Source organism: Labeo rohita, chromosome 5, assembly GCF_022985175.1.
Source record: "Labeo rohita strain BAU-BD-2019 chromosome 5, IGBB_LRoh.1.0, whole genome shotgun sequence".
In the NCBI taxonomy this organism is placed as follows: domain Eukaryota; kingdom Metazoa; phylum Chordata; class Actinopteri; order Cypriniformes; family Cyprinidae; genus Labeo; species Labeo rohita.
Genome location: NC_066873.1, coordinates 6,205,032 through 6,230,088, shown reverse-complemented (window position 1 = coordinate 6,230,088; position 25,057 = coordinate 6,205,032). Strand labels below are relative to the sequence as shown.

Genomic DNA, 25,057 nt, shown 5'->3' with positions numbered 1-25,057 from the left:
TAAAATTTTACTTTGACAAGCCAAAAACAGTTTTTAAAGTAAACGGGTGCCTTCCACTCCTCCCATGTCTCTCCTTTTCACAGTCTGGCAGAAATTATGTGTGATTTCAAAATACATGGTCACAGTAAAAGTGTACAATTGCCAAGATACCAGGGGGTGGGTCAGCTTACCCACTGCCTCAACTTACCCCACTCTCCTCTATCTCACTTCTTAATTTGAAAACATAAAAAATGTGCAAAAGTATTGATTATTGCTGAGTTCCAGTTATATTGAGTGTAATGTTAAAGTAGGGTGATCAGATTAACCCCCAAAATATTACTCTTGCTGTGTTTTTAGTTGAACAAAATCACTCCTTTTCAAGACATATATGCTTTAGATTTTTGACCTGTTGACTAACTATTCAACAGTTGTTAGAATATACCATTAAAGCTCGTAGTGGGTTTAGATCGGACACAGGTGTTCCCCATGGCTCGGTGCTCAGCCCATTGTTGTTCACACCCTTGACTGTATCACCAGGCATCTGAACAACCATGTCATCAAAATGACTGTTGAATGTTGAGCTCAGAAAGACATCTGTGACATATTCGTCCCTGCATGTTAAGCCTGTGACAACCTGCAGTATGTCTGTTTGAGGAGAAGAAATTATGGGATATATTAAATGAGAAGAGAACTGACAGTAAATCGTCTGCCATGGTGTTGAATTTATGACATGTTCTGATGTGTTCAGATGTAACTCGTGGCAGAGTAATGAGCTGCTTGACTCAAGGGAATAATGAGCGCTTAAGTGATTAGTCTGTAGAGTCACAAGCTAATAACAGAACTGTCACATTTAACACGTCCTCTCTGCTTTTTATTCATTCATCTCTGATTAGCCTTTAATAGGTCACATATCCCACTGATTTAATCTAATTATAGAATTATTAACCCGGGTCAACATAGGCAGCTGCTGATGGAAAGGTGCATGCTCCTTTTACCACACTAAATCGGTTGCATAGTTATTGGTTCATTTGAATAGAGGAAATAGCAGCTGAACATAGTTTGGACACAATGGAAACTTTCTGGTGTGATAAAAATGTTTCATATTGCATCAGACATTTTGCTGATCTCCAACAGGATTTCTTGCGGACACAAGCTTTAAAATTTTTTGCTTTAATAATTCTTTAACAATCAGTACAATAAGTACAATCAGTTTTATTACCCAAAAGAGTCACACTTTATTTTAAGGTCCAGTTCTCGCTATTAACTACTTAAACTAAAGTGTTACCCAAAAAGGAATAGTATTAGGATTTATTAGTAAATAAATTAATACTAGTTGGATTAATTAATAAATTTGAATAAATTGCATTTTGCAAAATGCATAATTTTGTCACTGTAAATTGAAAAGGCATCAAAGTTAATATATAATGTTATATAATTTAAATTATGGAATTAATTAATAGTTGCACAGCAATAAAATATTTTGTAGTATTTAAAGTTTAGTATTTAAAAGCACAGCAATCTGTTACAGTGCTGAAATTTCACACTTTTTCTCATGCCCAAATAATTTTGCACTTATGCACTTATCAGTTTTATGTATTTATGTTGCAATCAGCTGTACATCTGGTGTAAATGGAACTGATCACTCTGGATCTGCAAGAAAACGACAACGTCAGCACTGATGGACTGATTAGACACATCGTGTCATTACAGTATATAGCTACTAGCATTATCTAGCTTTTTTGCTGTGGTTTAATTAAACAAATAGACATTATACCATATAAACACCTCTAGGAGAACATTAAAAACATTAAAAACATTAAAAATGTACACGTAACAAGCAGGAGGAAAAGCATACACAAATAAATAAAGTAATAAAAGTAAAAATATGATTTTAAAGTAAAAACAAATATAAAAAAAATTAACAACGTTTGGATGAATGTTTATGAATAAGATATTTAACAAACAAAACAAGAAAATTGAGGATATCGTCCTAAACCTTGTTTGGAAGACTTACACTCTGACCCTTAGAGTCCAATACATCAAATGATGACGTAACCAGTAACTAGTCTGAGTTTGGGGCGATCTGTTTGGAAGTAATCAATATTTTTGGTCAGGTCTGGTGACGCTAGTGCGGTAGAAATGACATAACTCACCTTTAATACGAAAGTTACATTTTTTATGGTTCTTAATTCATAATGACACGTTGATCTGTAGCTATGTTGTGTATTTATTTATTTGTTTGTTTGTTTGTACGAATGCACATTTCATTCTTTTTTTGTCAGTTCGTCGGTCTCCACCCTTCTCTTCTTTATTATCTGTTTCAGGTTTCAGCTCCACCTGTCCGGGGAGAGCGCGGGTGTGTTTCTACACCTCCTGAGTTCCCTACCTAGTACGCAAAATATAGGGGGGGCGTCAAAGGCGTGAGCAGTATTCCCGTGCTGTCTATGTAGGCAGCGCAGCGGGATTTGAGTCGCGGCCTGTTAGGTGAGTCGCGGTGAGGTTCATCATGGCGGCGGAGTTTCGCTCTCTGGCGATGAAACACCGTCAACAGTCACGAATGAGCTCATAATATTGTACTAAAACGGCTTCAGATCGATTTTAAAGCAGTTCACTTTCAGACTCATTATTCTCTGAAGGACGTTGGTTGTATTATATTTCGTGTAGTCGTGAATCTTGATGGATGTAACGTTACATTAGCGCGGTGACTCTCCGCGTTATTTCTCTCATTTACATCATTTAGTTTCTCATCGGGTTGGTTTGACGGATCTAAGGTGGAAATGTGCTTCAGGTAAATGTCGTTTTCCTCTTGTTTTCCTTATTCTCGTGTTTATTCGGCGTGTTGTCGTCTGATCTCTTGACAGTCAGCTGATACACCAACATTATGTACATTTAAAGGAAACGCGTCTAAATATCTCACACAGAGAACACAATTACAATCATTTCATTAAAAAATAACCACACTATAGCATTCTACGTAGAACAGTGCTAGTGTTATATCACAATGATTTATGGTTGTTTACGGATCAAAAACATACATTCCGTCTGCTAGTGCTTTCGTGTTTAATCAATACAAATAGACTAAGATCACGGTCAGGGTGTGTTGTTGTTTCTGTAAATATTATAAATTACTAACATGCTTAGGTTTAGTGATGATTTTGCATGCTTTGCCTTGTTGTTTGTGTTCTTTTGTTGTTGTTGAGCTTTAATCTGACCTCAATATCACTGACATGCTGCACTCACATTCTCACACACAAACCAGCCTACGACACATGCACATACTTACAAAATGTGACCCTGGACCACAAAACCAGTCATAAGTGTCAATTTTTCAAAACTGAGCTTTATACATCATCTGAAAGCTGAATAAATAAGCTTTCCATCGATGTATGGATTGTTAGGATAGAACAATATTTGGCCAAGATACAACTATTTCAGTATATGGAAACTGAGGGTGCAAAAATTACAAATATTGAGAAAATTGCCTTTAAAGTTTTCAAATTTAAGTTCTTTGCAATGCATATTACTAATCAAAAATTAAGTTTTGATATATTTACAGTAGGAAATTTACAAAATTTCTTCATGGAGCATTAAGCTTTACTTAATTTCCTAATGATTTTTGGCATAAAAGAAAAATCTATAATTTTGACCCATACAATGTATTTTTGGCTATTGCTACAAATATACTCCATCGACTTAAGACTGGTTTTGTGGTCCAGGGTCACAAATATTCTTGATTTTGTGAACAAATCAGTTACATTTTGGCACGACACACACCGAGATATGTATTTCTAAGTTTTAACAGAAATACAATAAATATGAAAAACTAAACTTATATGTTATTATGTTATATGTTATTTCAGCTAGTTATCAAAGCAGCATTTCTCATTTTATTGTACTAAAATAACTACAACTAAAAATTAAAAAATATATATATATAGACATTAAAATTCAAAATATAAATATAAATAAAAAATGTTGTGTTTCTTGATGGACAGACATGAGCCTCCTGAATCTCTTCTTCACTTTAACCAGTGTTGCATGTGTTTTGTTTGTGGCGTGTCACCTGATCACTCCCTCCAAAACACACTTTTACAGTAACCAAATGCATCGCTGCCTTGTTTAAACATCATAGGTAATGCTGACAAGCCTCTTTCATTGCCTGTGTTCTCTTGTGTCTTATCTTGTAGTATTTTAACATAAATGAATTTACATTATCATTCTACTGCACGCTTTATCAAACACCGTCTGACTAATCTGACTCAGGATACGCTTGCATATTGAGTAAGTGGCGGTTATGATAGTTTGAAGAGTGTGATAGTAACTTATTTACGCAACACTGAGGGAAACAGGATAGTGTTGTGCATTGTAGTGTCCTTTACATAATGCAGTGTAGGCTGTGTACTGAAGTACATTTGCTGGAGGACATGTGCTGGATTCCTGACGTGTAGAATTACTGAGAGCTTCAGCAGCTGTTTTTCACAGGCTTCATTCACAAGAAAGAGTAGCTCAGCTGTTCCTTGGTCTTACAGAAATGGTATTGAACTTGGTTCCACCAAAAGATATAAAATATCTTAATAGTGACTTAATAGAGACATAAACTTGAAATAATCAGGAAAAGAAAAAAAGAATTTTGAGATATAAGATCAGAATTGCAAGAAAAGGCTCAAATTGTGGGACAAAAGCTCAGAATTGCAAGAAAAAAACTCAAAATTGTGAACAAAAAAACCTCAGAATTGTGAGAAAACACTCAGAAATGTTTGATCACTGTTATTATATTGTAGCCTTTTCAAATCTTAAATATTAGGTTCAGATGAAACTCTTGTTGATTTCTTCTGCGCAGGTAGTTATCATTTGCGGTGTTCCTCAGGGCTCTGTCAGCAGCCCGTCCGCATTCAGCATGTCCTCCACGGCCATCCCCAAACCTTCTCCTGCGCTCTCAGGCCTGGACAATCTCTCCATATCGTCTCTGCTGTCTGGAGATCTGGATGAGGATGGCGAGAGAGCAGACGAGGATCTGGCCGATCTGGAGGTGAACCCCTACGATGGGCTGCCGTATTCCTCGCGCTACTACAGTCTGCTGGAGGAGCGGAAGCAGCTGCCCGTGTGGAGTCTGAGGCTCAGTCTGCTAGAGCACATGGAGTCGCACAGCATGATCGTCCTGAGCGCAGACGGAGGAACGGGGAAGAGCACGCAGGTCTTTATGTACATCACAAACACTCATTGCTTCACTCTCCTGATCTGTTGATAGTTCCTGGTTGTCACAGCTTGTCCAGTTTGTCAAAACTGTAAAGTGAAGTTTAACATGCATTTGTAATGATCTCTAAATATGATAGTTACAGTGTTTTTCTTCAAAGCTACATTAGGAGTCACTATAAAACTATAATAATAAAGTAATTACTATAATCTAATTACTAATTACTTCAATTAAATCTAATTTCTGCCAACTATTAATGAACCTACAATTAGTCAGTGAAAAGACCAGCTCTATGGACGCCATCTGCGTCATGCTGTTGAACACTACTGAAAAATAACAGACTGTAAAAGCAAAGAAAATGATGTAATTAAGCGGTAAAGCACTTGAGCCTCATAGTCACGGGTAAAGGTTGCTGTTAGGCACAACACAGCAGTGCAGTGACCGTTTTATTGCTGTCATAACACAGTTACAACATTATAAAATATGAAGGATCATGTGACACTGAAGACACGAGTAATGGCTGCTGAAAATTCACATTTGCATTGCAGAAATAAATTGCATTTTCAAATCTATTACAATAGAAAACAGTTATTTTAAATTGTAATAATTCACAACATTACTATTTTTACTGTATTTTTAATTAAATGAATGCAGCCTTGGTGAGCAAAGGATTAAACAATCTTACTGACACCAGACCTTTAAACATTGGTGTTCATCAGTAACACATCATCAGAAATTCATTTGTCTAGATAAGTAGTACTACTGCTAAAATGACACTTATGTACTTTTAGGCACTTTACACAGCTAAAGTAATACATTTGAGAATTAGCAAGCTATTTAACACAAATACAGGTTGCATGTTTCTGCGTATAAACCCTCCAGAATGGGTGACTCATAGACCGGCATTGTGATTGTTTACTGTCAGCATGACTTCAGTGGTGATGGATGGTATGACACAGGTGCTGCCAGAAGAGCTTGACATGTATTACACCCAGATCATTCCTTTTGGATCAGGGTTGGAAACCAGAAAACAGCAGGTTCAATTCCTGCAAAGAAGCAATTGAGTTCTATTCTATTCTATTCTATTCTATTCTATTCTATTCTATTCTATTCTATTCTATTCCATCTTGACCCATCCCATCCCATTCCCTTTAATTATATTCTGTTTTGTTATATTCCATTCTTTTCTTTTATATTATATTCTTTCTTCCTTTCTTTTTCGTTCTATTCTATTCTATTCTATTCCATATTTTGTTCTGCTCTATTATATTCCCTTCTATTTTCTTGTTCTGTTCTATTCTGTTGTTGTATTCTATTGTTTTGTTGTGTGTCTTTCAATTTCTTTTTTTGTATTCTGTTCTGTTATTCATTCCATTCTTTTTCATTTTATTCTATTACATTCTCTCCTGTTCTGTTATATTCAGCTTGGTTGTTTTTTTAATCTATTCTATTCTATTCTATTCTATTCTATTCTATTCTATTCTAATTTGTTCTGTTCTGTTTAAATTCTATTCCAATTTGTCCTGTTCTGTTCTAATTTATTTTATTCTATTGTATTCCATTTTAATTTGTCCTATTCTATTCCATTCTATCATATTCTATTCTAAATTTTCCTATTCTATTCTATTCTATTCTATTCTATTCTATTCAAATTTGACCTATTCTATTCTATTCTAGTCTATTCTATTCTAGTCTATTCTAATTCCATTCTATTCTTATTTCTCCTATACTATTCTGTTCTATTCTGTTTCATTCTAATTTGTCCTATTCTATTCTAATTCTATTCTGTTTTAATTTGTCCTGTTCTAATTTGTTCTATTCTATTCTGTTCTAATTTGTTCTATTCTATTCTGTTCTAATTTGTACTATTATTCTATTCTATTCTAATTTGTCCTATTTTATTCTAATTCTATTCTATTCATTTGCCCTATTCTGTTCTAATTTGTCCTATTCTATTCTAATTCTATTCTGTTCTAATTTGTTCTATTCTGATCTATTCTAATTTATTCTGTTCTGTTCTAATTTATTCTGTTCTGTTCTAATTCTATTCCATTCTATTCTATTCTATTCTGTTCTATTCTGTTATTTTGTCCTATTCTATTTTTTTCTGTCCTACCTTGCTCTCTGACATGTCTCTCTCTCTGCGCTGTTCTGATGTGTGTGTAGGTTCCTCAGTGGTGTGTGGAGTTCGCTCTGTCTCATGAGTTCTCTCATGGTCTGGTGTGCTGCTCTCAGCCGTATGCGGCGGCCGCCTGCAATCTGGCGCTCAGAGTTGCTGATGAGATGGACTTGAGTCTGGGGTTAGAGGTGGGCTACAGGGTCCCACACGAAGACGGCTGCACGCCAGACACCATACTTCGGTACGAGGCCACAATTGCTGCTCTCAGCTGCTGCTCATGCACTGTTTTAATGCTGTAGTAACGATTGCTCTCTGCAGGTTTGTCACAGACTCTCTCCTGCTGGAGGAAATGATGTCAGACCCTCTGCTGCGGCAGTACAGGGTTCTGGTCATCGATGAGACTCAGGAGCGCACAGTGGCGACGGATGTGCTGCTGGGGCTGCTGCGTGATGTGTGCCGCCAGCGTGCCGAGCTCAAGGTGGTGGTGCTCACCGCGCCTGCTGTCGCTCACGCATTCGCCAGCTTCCTGGGAGAGAGCATTCCTCACCTCAGCGTTCCCTCACAAGCCAACACCGCCGAAATACTGTACCGAGAGCTGCCAGCAGGACGCGACCTGGCCGCGGCTTCCTGTCACATGATCCTGGATCTACACCGCAGGGGAGAGGAAGGAGACATACTGGTGTTTCTCCCTAGTGTGCAGGTATGAGTCTCATTTCACTGAGTCATGCCGCCGCTGAAGCTCAATGAGTCAGTAAGAGGATCTGATCATTTATCTGCTGAGAGTCCTGCTTCTTATTAGGATTATTCTCACACTTCAACAATGAACTTACTCACCCTCAGGTTACACATAATAATGTGAGATTTTGCATGGAACACAAAAGAAAATGTTTAGCAGTATACCAGGAAAGAGAAGGCAGATATATAAAGTCAAGCTCCAAAAAGGACATGCAATGAGCTGCTTTTCATATTTCTATATTTTACAGACTGTGTAGTAGTTCTTTTAGCACATGTTGTCTGTACGTTTTTTGAGTCACACATTATATCTTAAGTTTCTGCTCACTTTCGTCCTGCTTTTCTTCGCTCTCACATGTAAATAATGCAAAGCCACATGTGTCTATAGCGGAATCACTTGAGACTGACACATCAAACCTACACACACACACAAAGGAAAGTCTTCATTTGTGTTGTTTCTGATCTCTTCAGTATAATCGCACACAAATACTCCCCTTTTGTCAATAGCATCACACCCTCATTCAGTCCCTTGAGCAAACTGACCTCATTCTGCTGGAGAACATCACAGTCAGAAAGAGAGTGTGATTCCAGAGATCATGTGTGTCTCTGAGAGTAAAATACACCTGCTGTTCACTTTAAACAACTTTTTGAATCTGGATTTACTGTTGAAAACTGGATTTTACATCCTAAAGCAAGATGTACTTTTGTATGCTGCATTATTCACAAAGTCAAACAATTACAGAGGACAAATGTTTGCTTTTGCAGTTCCTCATATCTGAGAAATAAAATGTGCATATTTACTTAAATATTATTTATATAAATATATTTATGTATTTATTTATGTATTTTATTTATTTATTTATTTATTTATTTTTTGCTTCATTTCAATTAACAAAAATATTTTAATAGTTTTAGTTAACAATAACGCATAAGAAGGCAGTGTTACTTTAGTAATATTAAGATACTATGATTGTTTTTATTAATATTTTGAATTAGATTTTTCTGTTTTCATTAAAAAATTAGTAAAAATATATGTATATATTTTGTTGTGCTGTTTTGATCATATTAGTGTTTTTTGTTGTTTTTTTTAATTTATTTCGTTTTAGTTAATTTAGTACTCCAACTTACAATAAAAAAATACCTTTATTACCTAGAAGTTACCTCATCAACTAGCTGAAATTATTATTATTATTTATTTTTTTTTTTTTTAAATATATAATTTATTTGATTTTTAAGTGAACATACAGAAAGCCCTGTAATGAGCTCACCCAGCAGGGATCAGGGCTCTGTGCTTACTTTTCTCTAAATTAAAAAATTCAGGAGCACAGTCAAAATTTCAGGAGCACTTTCTAATCAATAATCCAAAAAAAAAAATTGCCTTTCCATTAAGGTGATTTGGTGATAAGGTGAATTGATTCCTTAAAATGATTTCGTCTTTTGTGTCAATTTTTTTTTTATTTTAAATATTGTTTTAAGCTTTTTAAAATTTCTGATTAAAACAATTTTTTCCGGATTTTTTTTTTTATTATACTTTAAGCAAAAAAAAAACATGTAGCACAGGCTCCGGGATGCGTGTTTACGATGCTACATACTATTGAATCGAGTTTAAAGGTCATGCAGAACGTAGGCGGAACTATAGACCCAGTGTTTACAAAGCAAACGCGCAAAGACTAAGAAAGTGCAAGTAAGTTTGTAAACGCTTTTTATAAACAAAAAGGTACAACAGTGTCCTCCTCTCAAGTTGTAGGAGAAAATAAGAAAATAATAAGAGTTTTTCGCCATACTCAGTACACAGACTATGAACTTACACGTGATTCGTAGTAGTGATGGGAAGTTTGGATCATTTTACTGACATTTACTGCTTACACAAACTTGGATCACACTACAAACAAGACAAAACTATAATGCTATAAGAAACAGAAAAGATTAATTCATTGTTTACCTGGGTTTTTAGTCTATGATTAGCTCACCTCACCTCTTATCTGACAAGTTTTCGGGTTTGAGTCATTTGTTCATCACGTGACAGCCCCATAAGATGAACGAACGACCCCAAAACCCAAAGACTCGAAACAGGTGAACTAATTCCAGTACAGAACCTAATAGGATGTTGCGCATGTGCAACTGAACAAATCACTCCCTGAGATGATTCATTCTTCTTGAGTCACATTAAAGATTCGTTCAAAATGAAAGAATAATTCAAGAACGACCCATTACTAATTCGTAGCATTGTGAACGCACGTCCCAGAGCCTGTGCCACACAAGCTTTTGTGCTTAAAAAGTATACAATTTTTTATTTTGAAAGTTCAAAATCAGGGCACCAATGAAGTCCATTATATGGAGAAAAATCCTAAAATGTTTTCCTCAAAAACCGTAATTTCTTTACGACTGAAGACAGAAAGACATAAACATTTTGGATAACAAGGGGGTGAGTAAATTATTTGTAAATTGTTGCTCTGGAAGTGGAGTTCTCCTTTAACAAATTTAATTTGTACTACAGAGGTGGCACAGAAAAACACAAAAGTGGCTTGTAGGTGTATTTTCATATGTTTAATGAGGCTGAGTGTGGCATGAGTGTAATCAAATTCATAAACTCATGTTGAGATTAATGTTTTAAATATAAAATTTTGAATACAGAAATATTAAATGATTTGAGAAGATGAACTGAAAAGATGAAAATGAAAAATGAAAAACTAAAACTGCCAGTAGGTGGCAGCAAGTTACTGATTTAATTACTGAATCATTCATTTGATTCGTTCGGCTGATTCATTCAGGAATAAAGCAAGTGACTCTCTTTATGAATGGGAAATAGAATCATTTGACTCACTAGATTTATTTCAAAATGCCCGTTTAATCATAAACTAAACGCTGCTGTGTTTGAATGGAGATGCGCAGCGGCTAGGTTGTGACTTGTTTCAGACTATTTTGGCGACGAAACAGAGCAAAATCAGGCAATAGTGTTTTAGTCAGACAATGTAAGTGACTTAATATTGACTTCTTGTTTATTTAACTGTTGTATTAAATCATTTACAAACTCCCTTAAAAATCATAAAAAGCTGTCACTCATCTTAGTTTTCGCAATCCCACAAAGTTCCATTATAATCAACAAAGTTCTCCACAAAGCTCTCAGTCTCATTTCAAAGCAAATGCGACTGAAATGGTCGCACTGTAGAGCCCCAGGGATGTGTATGTTGATCAGGATGTCTGTTCTTTATGTTCCGTCAGGAGATTCAGGAGTGTCATGTGGCGCTGGAGAAGGAGTGTGTGTCTCTCAGCGCTCATCTGCTGTCTCTGCGTGTGATCGAACTGCACGTCGGCGTCGGAGGATCATTGCAGCAGCTTTATGACACTGAGAGCACCGACAACAAGGAGCAGGACGAGCCTCCAGACGCTCAGGAGACTCCGGCCCAGAGACGCAGAGTAGTCCTCACCGACGTCTTAGGAGAGGCCTCGTTCTCCCTCAACAACATCCGATACGTCATCGACAGCGGCGTCCAGCTGAAGACCGTGAGTCAGAGCTTAGTGTTTGTGTTAATTCTGTCATGTGAGGCTCTATGTTCATCTTGCTGTTCGTCCACAGATCTACAACCCACAGATCCGAGCAGATTCACAGCTTCAGCAGCCCATCAGCAAACAGCAGGCTGACACCCGTGCACGAAGGGTCAACAGCACGCTGCCCGGTGCGTAAATCACCACAATATAACAGAATAATGAAACCTTCTTTCAGACTCATATTACTGACTTTATTCTGCTGAAATTCTGAATGAGTACAATGGGTGAGACTGAAGTTTTCAAGCTTCAAAAGCAGTTTAAAAGCATCATATAAGTAGTCTTTACATGCTATCATGTTAGACGAGTCCTGTGGACTACTTTCATAATGTTTTGTTTGTTGGTAACAAGTTCTATTCACTTTTACCGTATGAACGGGGAGAAAGTGATAAATTTGTGAATCTGGCTGACTAAGTGTGTTTTGTGTTTATGCATTTGGCAGATGCATTTGTCTGAAGCAACTTAAATTGCATTCAGTGTTTATGTGTGATCAGTTCAGGGATTTTATAGTTTACTAAACCATTAAAAAAAATCATTACTTGAAGTAAAATAATCATTTACTGAAGTAAAATAAAAAATTATTTCAGTTAGTTTCCAAGGCGTCTTTTCTCATTTTCATTTAACTTGATGTTCAAAATATTTAAAACTAAAACTGAATCAAACATTAATAAAACTGTATATATAAAACTTTAAAGGCGCAATAGGTGATTGTCTTCAGAAAGTTATGCTGGTTGAAAGTCTTTTCACATCCCGATAGTAATCATTAAGCTGAGTGGTCTAAATGTATTTATGTGTATTTATATATCCTGTGGAAGGCGTAGGACCAAGAAATGTTCGTCCAATCAAAATGTTCAGTCTGAATATTACGATAGGCTGTCGTACCTGCCTGTCAAATATGTATTTGCATACCTCTGCACACCCTGTTCGTGCAGACAGCATACGTCATCAGCGCATTCACGAACGCTGTGCAGACAGAGCGAGAATGGCATGCAAACATCAACAACCTGATCTTCCATGTATGTGGCGAAGGTCTTGACACGTGAGCTGCTAGTATGCTCCAAAACAGTGACAAAATTCACATTTATAAGATATAAGCATTTGAAACTTAACCCTGGAATACACTACAAGATTTTTGCCCCAATTTTCCACTGATTTACAGTCTGGAAAAAATGACTGTAGTTGCTGAAAGTCAGAGCCAGTCTGCAGATTTAAGTTGGCTGATTCCAAATCGAAAATCGAGTAGTGTATGATGGTCACAGACTCCGAGTTTGTAGCTTCAGACTCTAATTCCACCCAGTCATCAGAGATTAAACATGTTTGATATTTTGAGCTGATTTTAGAACACCTATTGTTTTCATCTGTCAAGCATCTAGCAGCAAGGTGCTCGTTTCTGTGTGAGTTTGTTGTGAACAGAACGACTTAAATGTCTACTAGTGTATGATCTTCAGTCGTGTAGTGTATTTCCTGTCACTATTTACAAAGCTAGTAAGTGTATGATGCCTAGTGTTTCAAAAATCTGTTCAGATGTGTTGTCGTATAGTGTATTCCAGCCTTTAGTCTCGCACATCCTCCAATATAGTTCAACAGTTTTGAAGTATTTATTCAAACGTTTCGACCATCAGGTCTTCGTCAGGCAAGAAGAATGAAGAATGGCCCAAGACAGTGTTGCCACCTTGTGAAAAAACTGATTACTGCAGAACAAATTCAGTGAGCATGTGTGACCTGCGCGTACAGAGTATAAAAATTGGGTGGTGTGCATACAGTACATGCATACTATTCTGATTATGAAATTTGCATCATGCGCATTGTATGCTGACCCTTGCACAAGTGTACAAAGTAAAGTATACTTTGGGCTTTAGACTGTGGCTGTCAAATGCGGCTTTACCAAGCTCAACATCTCTGGCTGTGATATAAATGAAACACTATTGGCTATTTTAAAAAGCTCCACGGGTTCCTTAATATCTCCTGCCCTGTCTTCCTGTTTCAGTTGAAATTGGTAGTGAAAATCAAGATTTTTATGTTGTTTATTTGTCTATGTGGTGTTTTTAATGTGCTTTTAGACAAGCCATGTGCCAGTCCATTAATCAACACCATTGTTGTGTATTTTCTCGGTTTGAAACAGCCCTTTTTTTGCTACGTCACAAACTTCAGTAACCAATCACGTCAAAGGAAAGATTCCTATCATTAGCATGCAAAATATACCAATAGGATTATCAGCACAAAACCAAATATTAAATAGTACCTTTAATAGACCATATAGAGCATTAAATAGAGCACAACCGCTAGGCTAACCGTTAACTTGAAAAATAACCCGCGGCAACAGTGTAAAAGTAGCCCGGAGTCAGACGCACCTCTCCCGCATTGAAGTCTGCACTTCACTCGCGTATGCTCGCGGGCACGAACTGGAATCACAAACTAGGCTGCATTCGAGCCTTCAAGGCATTTTGAGGGCACAGCATCATCAAATAAGTTTAACAAATGTTACAGTATCTAACAGTAAAAACGTAGTTTTGTCAGTCATTATCCATGTTTCGTCATTATATGGCATTTACTACAGTTCAGTTTGTGGATCTGGGTGCTCTGGCTAGCGCGACTGCGTGGGGGCGGGGCTAATTTGCATATTCATAGATCCGCGTATAGTAAATGATACAAGGGGGGTAGAGTTACATTCAAGCTGTTTTAAGGCATGTGAAAATTATTTTCACAAGAAAAAACAGTTAAATATGTCATTTTGATGATCAAAGATCAGTTTTAAGGGATAAAAAGTTTTACTACAGGGGGACTTTTAATAAGGCAATAAGATCAGTTCATGCATTCCCTGGGAATCAAAGCCATGACCTTGTTCTGAGAGACATGGGTTGCTCTGCAAAAAATGTAAATGTTTTGTCTGTAAATGTTATGTCATTTTGTGATGGTAGTGTGTGTTCTTTACTGTCCACCGCAGGTGTGTGTTTTCGACTGTACTCTCAGTTGATGTATGAGGACGAGATGCCTGCGTTTCGCTGTCCAGCGGTGACGGAAGCAAACCTCAGTCATCTGGTGCTGCTCCTCAAAAGGCTAGATATTGCAGACATGGGCCAGTGCAAGTTCCTGGACCGGCCAGGTCAGTTCAGCCTGTCAAGCATGAAAAACCGGCCACTTCAGACAAACACAGACCTGAAGACTTAAGCTCATTGCTTTTGATTTTATTTTTATATTTGCATTTTAGTTTAAGTTTTAGTAATTTTATAATGTGCTCTTGTCATTTTTATTACCCTTTTTACAATATGTGTTTAGCTTTCATTTATTTTTTATTTCAGTTTTAGTAATTGTAGTACTTCAACCTTAACATATTTTATTTCATTAGAAGCCAAGGCAACATTTATACATTTCATGGACTTTTCATGGTTTCTCAGCAGCAGAAGTCATCATAGTTGGGTAAAATGTGAGAGCAGTGAATGGGAGAGTACCACAAATATATTTTTTGCATTCCCAAAAAGACCACAATAGTGTTTGCACGACTTTCAAAAAAAGAAAAAAAATTGAGAGAGACTGATATCGGCAGTCAGAAGAGAGAGCGATATCAAATTGACCATCCCTCCCATAGACGCTGCATTAGAAACACCCTTGCATTAGCGTTAACTAGTTTTTTGTAACTTGATGAAAAGGTGATGTAAAGTAGCGTTATAAATGTAAATACTTTTTTTTAAAAATCAAAATATAAAAAACTTTTTTGTGATTTAAGATGCTGTTGACCATTGAAATGCGTCATCACAGACTTGTGAAAAGGTTCCATTATTAAAGTTTTAAAAATTTTCATATAATATTTATATATTTTATTTCATTGAAAAAAAATAATAATGTTTTTAATTTTAATTGGTCCTTTTTCTGTGTGTGAGAGTTTATTCCAGGACTGTAGCTTTATTTGGAAGGTGGTGTTATATACTGTTATAGTATTTATTAACATTTTAAATTAGCTTTTTTATATTTTAAGTTTTCATTTTAATCTCAAATTTAAGTTTAGGTTTTAGGCATGTTCTTTTGTCAGTTTTTGCTTTGAAGATTTTCATTTATCTTTTAATTATTTTTACTTTAGTTTTAGTACTTCACTAGTCAACATTTCAAATTGTCATTAATGAAGTTTTTTATTTCAAATTTTTGAAGTTTTATTTAAATTTATGAAAATGCCTTTAATAGTTTTAGCATCTTGTAGTTACGTAGTATGCACAATGTAAGGCAGGAGACTGTGTGTGTCGGGTTATGATCTTCAAATATGGTGTGTTTGGCAATTGATGACCTGGGCAAATCTAGGGCTGGTTTCAAAGACAGGGTTTAGCCTAAGCCAGGATTAGGCCATAGTTCAATTAGAACACTTAAGTAAAAAATTTTTATAAATGTGCCTTAGAAAAAAACATTACTGGTGTGCATCTTGAAACAAAATAAGGGCACTGACATATTTTAAGATCAATCAGTGCAAGTTTTTTTCATTTGAAACAGCTCAGACTTACATTTTAGCCTGGGTATAGGCTTAAGCCTTGTCTGTGAAACCGAGGGCTAGAGTTCTTACAGTGCAGGCTTTTATTACATCAGACATGCCCAGAAAAACCCTGTTGCACCATGATTTCTGTGAACTGCCCTAAACCAGCCGGTCAGATTAAAGTGTGTAATTTTTAAGAAAGCTTTTGTGTGTGTTTTTGTTTGTGCATGTGTGTGTAGCTCCAGAAACACTAATGCAGGCTCTGGAGGATCTTGATTATCTGGCGGCTCTCGATGACGACGGGAATCTGTCAGAGGTAGGAATCATCATGTCTGAACTTCCTCTGGAGCCACCGCTAGCCAAAGCTCTGATCGCGTCCTGTGAGTTTGACTGCGTGAATGAGCTGCTGACCATCGCTGCCATGCTGACTGGTAAAGCACTCGCATACACATCAGTGTCTGTGATCACAATCATTTACATACATGCACATCTTAATTAAGTCTGTTATTGACTTGCAGCTCCGCCATGCTTCGTAACACCACCGGTTAATAAAGCAGAGGCGGCAGCGACGCATAGACGACCCCTGCTGCATCCAGATGGAGATCACATGACCCTCATCAATGTCTATAACGCCTATCTGCAGCGTGAGTGACAGCATCATACTGACACATACTGATGTGTCTCATGTCAGTCATTAAAAAAATACTGATGTGTGTGTCCTCAGATAATGAAGACGAGGCATGGTGCAGAACAAACTTCTTGAATGCCTCTGCTTTACGATTGGCTGTGGTGATCAGGGCGGAGCTACTGGAGGTGATGCAGCGAATCGAGTTGCCTGTCTCTCCTCCCGCCTTCGGTTGCCAGGACAACAGCACCAATATAAAGAGAGCTTTGATTTCAGGCTTCTTCCTGAAGGTAAACACACGCTATAAACTAAACCACAGAGCTCTAGAATGCTGCATTCTGATTGGCTGAAAGACAGTCTTGGTGCTGAAGAGATCTGAATAAATCCTTATGGTGCCTTTAGGCTGATGATACACTTGCTGGGCACCTTTTTTTTTTTTTTTTTTTTTTTTTTTTCTAATTTACTTATTTTTTTTGTTTGGGCACTTGAGAATGGGTTACAAATTGCATATTGGGAATGAGTAACAAATTTCTGTCTGGGTACTTTAAAACCGGTCGTGGGTCCTGTGTCTCACCTTGTTGCCCAGCAACATAGCTCAAAAAGTTGCCCTGTGTATCATCAGCTTTATGGTTTATTTTGCTGTCATGACTGGACATGATGTGGTTTAACTGCTAATTCTGAGCACTCCTTGGTTTCCTGTGTGTCTGTTCATCAGGTTGCTCATGATGTTGATGGCTCAGGGAACTATTTGCTGCTCACGCACCGGCACGTGGCTCACCTCCACCCTTTTTCATCGTACTGCTGCCGCCGACCGCAGCCCAACCCGCCTAGCTGGGTGCTTTACCACGACTTCACCATCTCACACGACAACTGCATCTGCATCGTATCTGAGATTCACCCACAAATGTGAGTATAAATCTCCAGTCAAATCCCTACTGAAACATCAGTTTTTAAAAAATGTGCTCTTAGTTTACTCACCCTCATGACCTAAGATGTAGGTGAATTTTTTTCCTCAGTAGAAATTTTTAGCTGAAACTGTGATCCTTGGTGATTCATAAAATGCAAGTTAAGGGCTACTGTCACTTTGAGAGTCAAAAAGAGCATATCAGGCAACACAAAATGAATACCTGTGGTTCTTGATGATATATTGAGGTCTTATGAAGCAAAATGATTGGTCTGTGCAAGAAACTGAACATTATTTACAACATTATTACCTGTAATCCAGAACCTCAGACAAAAGGGTAAATTGGATGATTTTCTGTGAACTGGTTCTTTTAGACAGTTTCTATGAACTGGTTCAAACAACCGATTTATCAGTTTGTTTAGGGTAATAGTGCAATGACATCACATATTTGCAGGGTTCATACAGATACTGTAAAATAAAATTCTAGGACTTATAAGGACCTCAGTCAGAGATCTTATAAAACAATGTATTGTTTCAAATTCTAAAAAAGATAAATAGGATGATATACAAAGTCCTGATTTAAACCAAATGATTCGTGCTCCGTGCTCCGAAGTGCCTCTGAAGCTAATTCACGAAGCTGAAGCTGATTCACAAACTCACTCTGAAGTTCCCATCTAAATCAAATGATTTGCGCTCTGAAGTACTGATCTGAAAAAAAAAGATTTACAAACCCACTCTGAAGTTCTGTTTTACATAAAATGATTAGCACTCCGAAGTCACGATCTGAAGCAAAAGATTTACAAACCCACTCTGAGGTTCCGATCTACATCAAATGATTCATGCTCCCAAGTCACGATCTGAAGCAAAAGATTCACGAACCCACTCTGAAGCTTCGATTTAAATCAATTGATCCACAAACCCACTCTGAGGTTCCGATCTACATCAGATGATTCATGCTCTGAAGTCCCGATCTGAAGCAAAAGATTCACAAACCCACTCCGAAGTTCTGATCTAAATCAAATGAAGTTCAATCTGAAGTAAAAGATTCACAAACCCACTCTGAAGTTCCGATCTTAATCAAATGATGTGCAATCTACGCTCTGAAATTCTGATCTGAACCAAAAGATTCACAAACAACTCCGAAATTCCAATCTGAAGCAAAAGATTCACAAACCCACTCTGAAGTTCCAATGTTAATAAAAAGATTTGAGATCTGCGCTCCGAAGTCCTGATCTGAAGCAAAAGATTTACAAACCCACTCTGAAGTTCCGATCTTCATCAGATGATTCATGCTTCGAAGTCACAATCTGAAGCAAAAGATTTACAAACACACTCTGAAGTTCTGATCTACATCAAATGATTCATGCTCCGAAGTCACGATCTGAAGCAAAAGATTCACAAACCCACTCCGAAGTTCCGATCTAAATCAGATGAAGTTCCAATCTAAAGTAAAAGATTCACAAACCCACTCTGAAGTTCCGATCTAAATCAAATGATTCGCAATCTATGCTCTGAAATCCTGATCTGAACCAAAAGATTCACAAACAACTCCGAAGTCCTGATCTGAAGCAAAAGATTCACAAACTCACTCCGAATTTCCGATGTTAATCAAATGATTTGAGATCCACGCCCCTAAGTTCCAATTTAAAGTAAAAGGTTCACAAACCCGTTCCGATCTAAATCAAATGATTTGCGATCCAAAGTCCCATTATGAACTAAAAGATTCACAAACCCACTCCGAAGTTCCAATGTAAATCAAATGATTTGAGATCCACACACCAAAGTTCCAATTTAAAGCAAAAGATTCACAAACCCACTCCGAAGTTCCAATGTGAATCAAATGATTTGAGATCCACACCCCAAAGTTCCAATTTAAAGCAAAAGATTCACAAACCCATTCCGAAGTTCCGATCTAAATCAAATGATTCGTGAACCAAAGTCCCATTCTGAAGCAAAAGATTTACGAACCCACTCCGAAATTCCAGTCTAAATCAAATGATTTGCGATCCACGCTCCAAAGCTTTAATCTAAAGCAAAAAATTCATGAACCCACTCCGAACCCACTCCGAAATTCTAAATCAAAAGATTCACCATCTGCGCTTCGAAGTCCCAATCTGAATAATGATTCTCGAACCATCATTTCAGATCAGGTCTCGCGAATCATTTATTCATGGAATGATTTGTGGACCCGCTCTGAAGTCCCGATCTGAATCAAATGATTTGTGATGCACAATGTGATTGGAGCACACAAAACAGTGAATCATTTTGCAACGCACTGGTTTAACCAATTCAGTGTTTCGAAAAGGTGTTTCACCCATAACTATACTTGCTTTTTAAAGTCATTAAAAGCAATGTCGTAATTCTAAAATGAGTGGCTCTTTTAATTGGATATGGTTTTTGCTAGTGAATCTTGAACTGAATGACTGAACAAAGTCACGAGTTTGAATCGATCAGAGCGGTTCCAGCATCGGTTCATCTGTTCCTCTTTTCATGTCTTCAGCCACGTTTACATGTACAATTTTTTTTTTTTTTTTTTTTTTTTTTTTTTCATTCCGATTTTTCATTCTGATTGAAAGATTCGGTGGACTGTTTACATGAGATGTTGTCTAATCCGATTTGGTGTTTATATGTGCCGGCGCCTTCAATTTTGGGACACGCTAATAGCGTACAACTGACAATAAAAACAAATCATACCACACACAGAACCAAACTGATTTCTTGTTTGCAGTTTCTTTTTTTATGATTCATACTTTTTATTTTTCTTCAATGGGCAAACAATATATTCAACTTACAGATAATTAAATGTTTTCATTTGCAGTTTCTAATAACTAAGTTGCACAGATATATCCACCAGATAAAAAACTGATACACACAGTATAACTTGATCTCAGCCAGCTGATCAACACATATCATCATATCTTAATGTTCATGATTTCTTAATGTTAAAGCAGTAGTAAGGGATAAAATAACAGCACCACCCTCTGTAATGCAGCTCTGAAATGAATTGCATTGTGATAATAAAAAGTTTTACTGTACTTAAATGGAACAAATACACAATTTCTTACCAAGAGTTGCTGAACAGTGAATCAAAGTGTGCAATCTGTGATCACGTGCAGTTGCTGACGATCGCAAAAGCGTGCGGTTGCGTTCTTATGTGCGCTGTTTTACCGGTTTCACTTTCGATCACGTTTAGCAGGGATGAAAGAGGATGGATAGGGAGCAAATGCCCCCCACCTTGGCGTGACACCTGTCCTGCTTGACGTAGTAAAAATACTAAGTGGTTTAATGCGTTTACATGACAGATTTTTACGTTTTTTCCGGTTTATAGAAAGGTTTATCCCACTCGTCTCAAACTGATTACAATTTCATTCAGTTTGAGCATTTTTATTCTGATTGAGGTGTTTATATGGATCATTTTCATTCGGATTGGACTTTTAAACTGATTACAGTGCTCCACCATCAGTACTACTACTGGCTTAGCTCGCTAGATTTATGACATTAACTAATATTTTGCGTAACAAAATATGTGCCTATTGAAAAATGTTAACACTTATTTCACATCTTGTTTCAATAATTCAAGCAATTTTCAGGTACCTTGCAGGAGTGTTGCTACATTCAAGGGTTTTCCAGGCCTTTAATTTCAAACCCTCAAATTCGAGTACTTCAAGCATTTCACACACCTTCTGCAAACTCTGCATATGTAATTATATTAATAAAGCACCCCATAATGATGTGAAACGTGGATGTTTTACATGTCTAAAGCATAAACAAGTGAACAAACTAGTCTTCATCAGCTCACCTTTATACATAAACAATGAGAAACCATTAAAACATGGTTTCACCCCTTCTTCAAAGTGCTCAGTTTACACATGCGCATATCACTGGTTCACCGGTTGAGTCAGAACTGTTTCCTCAGTTCAGTGACTGTTGGAGGAAGTGGAGCACTGATTGAGTTCATTCATCATAGGATCAGATATGCTACTATTTTTTTGCTAATTTTGAGTCAGAGTGACTATCAGGCGTGCGAAAGTGACTTTTCATGGAGTAATTTGAAGATTTGTGCCGCTCAAGCCACAAATTGTTTCAAACGGTTTCATCCGATTTGCTGAGCTGGTTCAGGCAATTCACTAAGAAGAACCAGTACAAAAGAAGGATTCATTCGGATACCATTCTGGACTGTTTGTCTGAGGCTCTGGATTACAGCTAAAAAGGTTGTAATAGTGTTCAGTTTCTTGCACAGACCCATCATTTCACTTCATAAAACCTCAATATATCATCAGAAGCAAAAGGTATTAATTTTGTGTTGCCAGATACACGCTTTTTGACTCTCAAAGTGCCAGTAGCTGTTGATGAGCATTTTATGTATTACCAAGGTCCACAATTTCAGCTACAAATCTTCTTTACTGCTCTACTGATGGTCAGAGTAAATTTACATTTTTGGGTGAACATTTATTCATCAGTGTTGATACACACGTGTGTGTTGTAGGTTGGTGGAGCTGGCACCTCAGTACTATCTAGGTAACCTTCCAGCCAGTGAAGGCCGAGATCTGCTGATGGGCCTCAGACAGAGTTTATTTCCACCAGAAGAGCAGGACACAAACCCTCAGGACCAAAGCCATGAAGAAGCAAGCGGTCAGTACAGTGCAGAGACGTGCAGCATACAGTAGTTGAAACATTCACTGCACACAAATTCAAACCAGCAGCAGCAGCGGCGGTGCAGTAAACACCTCCAGACGACTGTGATCTCTCATTGATCTCACATGAGATCTCATCAGGCTCAGATTTACTATTTCTGTAACTGGACTTGTTATAAAACATATATTTATATATATTTTTAATAGTAAATAAAGACTTCTTTCTGGATGAAGTAAGGGAACGGAGTCCAGCAAACGCCAACCAGATGAAGCTCAAATCAGGTCCACTCACATGATGAAGACTCCAGTCACATCAGTAATAAATACTCGTCTATCATTGGACAATTTCTTTTGCAGAATAAATGAATTGTTGCTTTCTGAGAAGCTTACTTCCACCATGAAATAATTTTTTTTTTTAAATTATTAGTAAAAAAAAAAAAAAAGTCAGAATCTGAGTTGTAAACTCAGAATTGACATCAAACTCAATAAAATTCAAAAATTCTAAACTTAAATTTAAAATCTAACAGTTGCAAAATATAAACTTGCAATTCTTAGAAAAAAGTGAGATATAAACTCTCAGTTGTGAGGAAAAAAAGTCTGAATTGCGAGATGCAAAGTCAGAATTATGGGGGAAAAAAGAACTGTGAGATACAAATCATGAGAAAAAAAAATTATTGTGAGATGTAAACTCAACAATGAAATCAGAATTACGCATTTATAACTCACAATTGTGAGATATAAACATGCAATCTTAAAAAAAAAAAAAAGTGAGATGTGAACTCTACAAATTAAGATATTGTGAGATGCGATCTCACAATTGTGAGGGGGGAAAGTCAGATTTGTGGGAACTAAGTTGCAATAACCTTTTTTAGTCTACTCAGTGACGGAAATAAGCTTTCATAGAATAGAGCATTTCTACAGCGGTATCAGCAGAAACATTTACTTTTACATAATTCTGCACCTGAAGCATTTTTTTAGACACGTCCGGGCAAGGTGTGGCTGTGTTTGCTCACACACCTGCATCCTGTAAAGACAGAGCGGAATCACAATGTGACATTTAACATTGTCGTCCAGAAGCTCTTCTATTTTAGATTTGTGTTGTGCTCTTATAAACAGTTGCACCTCTTCTTCACGTTTCGTTTCCCATTCACATTTTATTAGCATTTTCTGTTTTGTGTATTCGTCTGAATACACTTTCTCCTCCTCCTTTAAATGGTCACTCAATAACTGACATCCTCACTACGACATGCACTAGACATCATCGGCTTCAGCTCATTCGCACAGACGATGTTACTAGTCTGACACTGGGATATGTGTTTACAATGGTTTTCCAGCAGCAAAGCACAACAGTGTGAGCTTGTTTAAGCCTGTTCACACTTATAACTTAGCATCCACACCAGCACAAGATAACACTCTGTTTATGCCAAGGTTCTGTCAAAGTTACAAACGTTCTTCCTGTAATGATAATAAAATGTTTGTTCAAAGTTAGCTGGCCTGTAATAATATTCTCAAAACGTTAATACAAAAACGTTAAACAGCGTTCACACTGAAATGCTTTCGTTTGACGTTCATCTGTTTTAGAAATGTTACTACTTGTTTCAGAACACTCAAAAGTAACATTGTGTTTGCAAAAATGATAAAATGCATTGTTCACATAACCATTTTAAAAAACTGGATTGAACATTTTCATAACTTAATGGGAATGTTATCAAAACATTCAGAACATTTTTGTTAGCTGGGTTAGAGATTGAATCATTGAATTGTTGTTCTGGACATTTGCTTTGTTCCAACACTGAAGTTTTGATTTGTTTTTGTTGGTTTGACAAATAAACTTCATCATTGTTCTTGATTCTTTTGTGCTGTGACACTGAGCACGAGTGGAGCTGATGTCAGATCGTCATTGATCAACACTGTGGATGTTCAGGGTTCAGTTTGTGTGAATCCTCTGATTGTATTTTGTGGTTCTAGAGCTTGTCTCTGTTTACTCCTTGTAGTTTGTTTTTGTATTTTTCTAAATGCACCATCTTTCTCTCTTACGTGTGTGAACTTAAGTGTGCAAATGTGAAAATTTGAACACTAATTAAAAGTTGTGGAGTATTTTATTCACAGTTTTTGTCTAATTAATACAGATGTGTTATGTCTAAATCCTTATTTGTCACAGTTGAGGTCAAAAGTTAACATACACCTTGCAGAATCTGCAAAATGGTAATTATTTTCCCAAAATGAGAGGGATCATACAAAATGCATGTTTCTATTTAGTACTAACCTGAATAAGATATTTCACATAAAAGACGTTTACATTTAGTCCACAAGAGAAAATAAAAGTTGAATTTATAAAAATTACCATTCAAAAGTTTACATACACTTGATTCTTAATATTGTGTTACATGAATAATCCACAGATGTGTGATAATTGTTCATGAGTCCCTTGTTTATCCTGAACAGTTAGACTGCCCACTGTTCTTCAGCAAAATCCTTCAGGTCCCACAAGTTCATTGGTTTTTCAGCATCTTTCACGTATTTGAACCTTTCCAAAGATGACTATGATCTTGAGATCCATCTTTTCACACTAAGCACAACTGACGGACTCATATGCAACTACTACAGAAGGTTCAAACGCTCACTCATGCTCCAGAGGGAAAAACCATGCATTAAGAGCCGGGGGTGTAAACTTTTTTGAACAGAATGAATATGTGTTCATTTTTCTTATTTGACCTACATATCGTATTTTTTTTCATTTAGTACTGCCCTTCAAAATAAATTTACCCTGATCTTCAAATTCAAAATGTTTTCACCCCCCAGCTCTTAATGCATTGTTTTTCCTTCTGAAGAATCAGTGAGCATTTGATCCTTCTGTAATAGTTGTAT

General features: G+C 36.9%; 1 protein-coding gene across 2 annotated transcripts; it reads left to right on the top strand.

The window, feature by feature from the left end:
- Positions 1 to 2,080: 2,080 nt before the first annotated feature.
- dqx1 (DEAQ box RNA-dependent ATPase 1) lies at positions 2,081 to 24,291 on the top strand. 2 transcript variants are annotated; one of them, XM_051110339.1, is made up of 12 exons: positions 2,081 to 2,463; positions 4,820 to 5,173; positions 7,340 to 7,533; positions 7,611 to 7,992; positions 11,247 to 11,528; positions 11,602 to 11,701; positions 14,515 to 14,673; positions 16,266 to 16,457; positions 16,545 to 16,670; positions 16,751 to 16,941; positions 17,367 to 17,557; positions 22,042 to 24,291. In XM_051110339.1, the coding sequence occupies exons 2-12, from the start codon at positions 4,877 to 4,879 to the stop codon at positions 22,220 to 22,222; spliced, it is 2,295 nt and encodes a 764-aa protein (XP_050966296.1). In that variant the 5' UTR covers positions 2,081 to 2,463; positions 4,820 to 4,876; the 3' UTR covers positions 22,223 to 24,291. The 2 variants fall into 2 exon arrangements, with proteins under 2 accessions (XP_050966296.1, XP_050966295.1); XM_051110338.1 differs by having other exon boundaries at positions 2,081 to 2,767.
- The last annotated feature ends 766 nt before the right edge of the window (positions 24,292 to 25,057 follow it).

Excerpts from the sequence above, each read along its gene's own strand:
- dqx1 (XM_051110339.1), top strand. The coding sequence starts at position 4,877 with ATGTCCTCCACGGCCATCCCCAAACCTTCTCCTGCGCTCTCAGGCCTG. Across the intron at positions 7,993-11,246 it reads TGTTTCTCCCTAGTGTGCAG|GAGATTCAGGAGTGTCATGT; the intron begins GTATGAGTCTCA and ends ATGTTCCGTCAG. Across the intron at positions 11,529-11,601 it reads GCGGCGTCCAGCTGAAGACC|ATCTACAACCCACAGATCCG; the intron begins GTGAGTCAGAGC and ends GTTCGTCCACAG.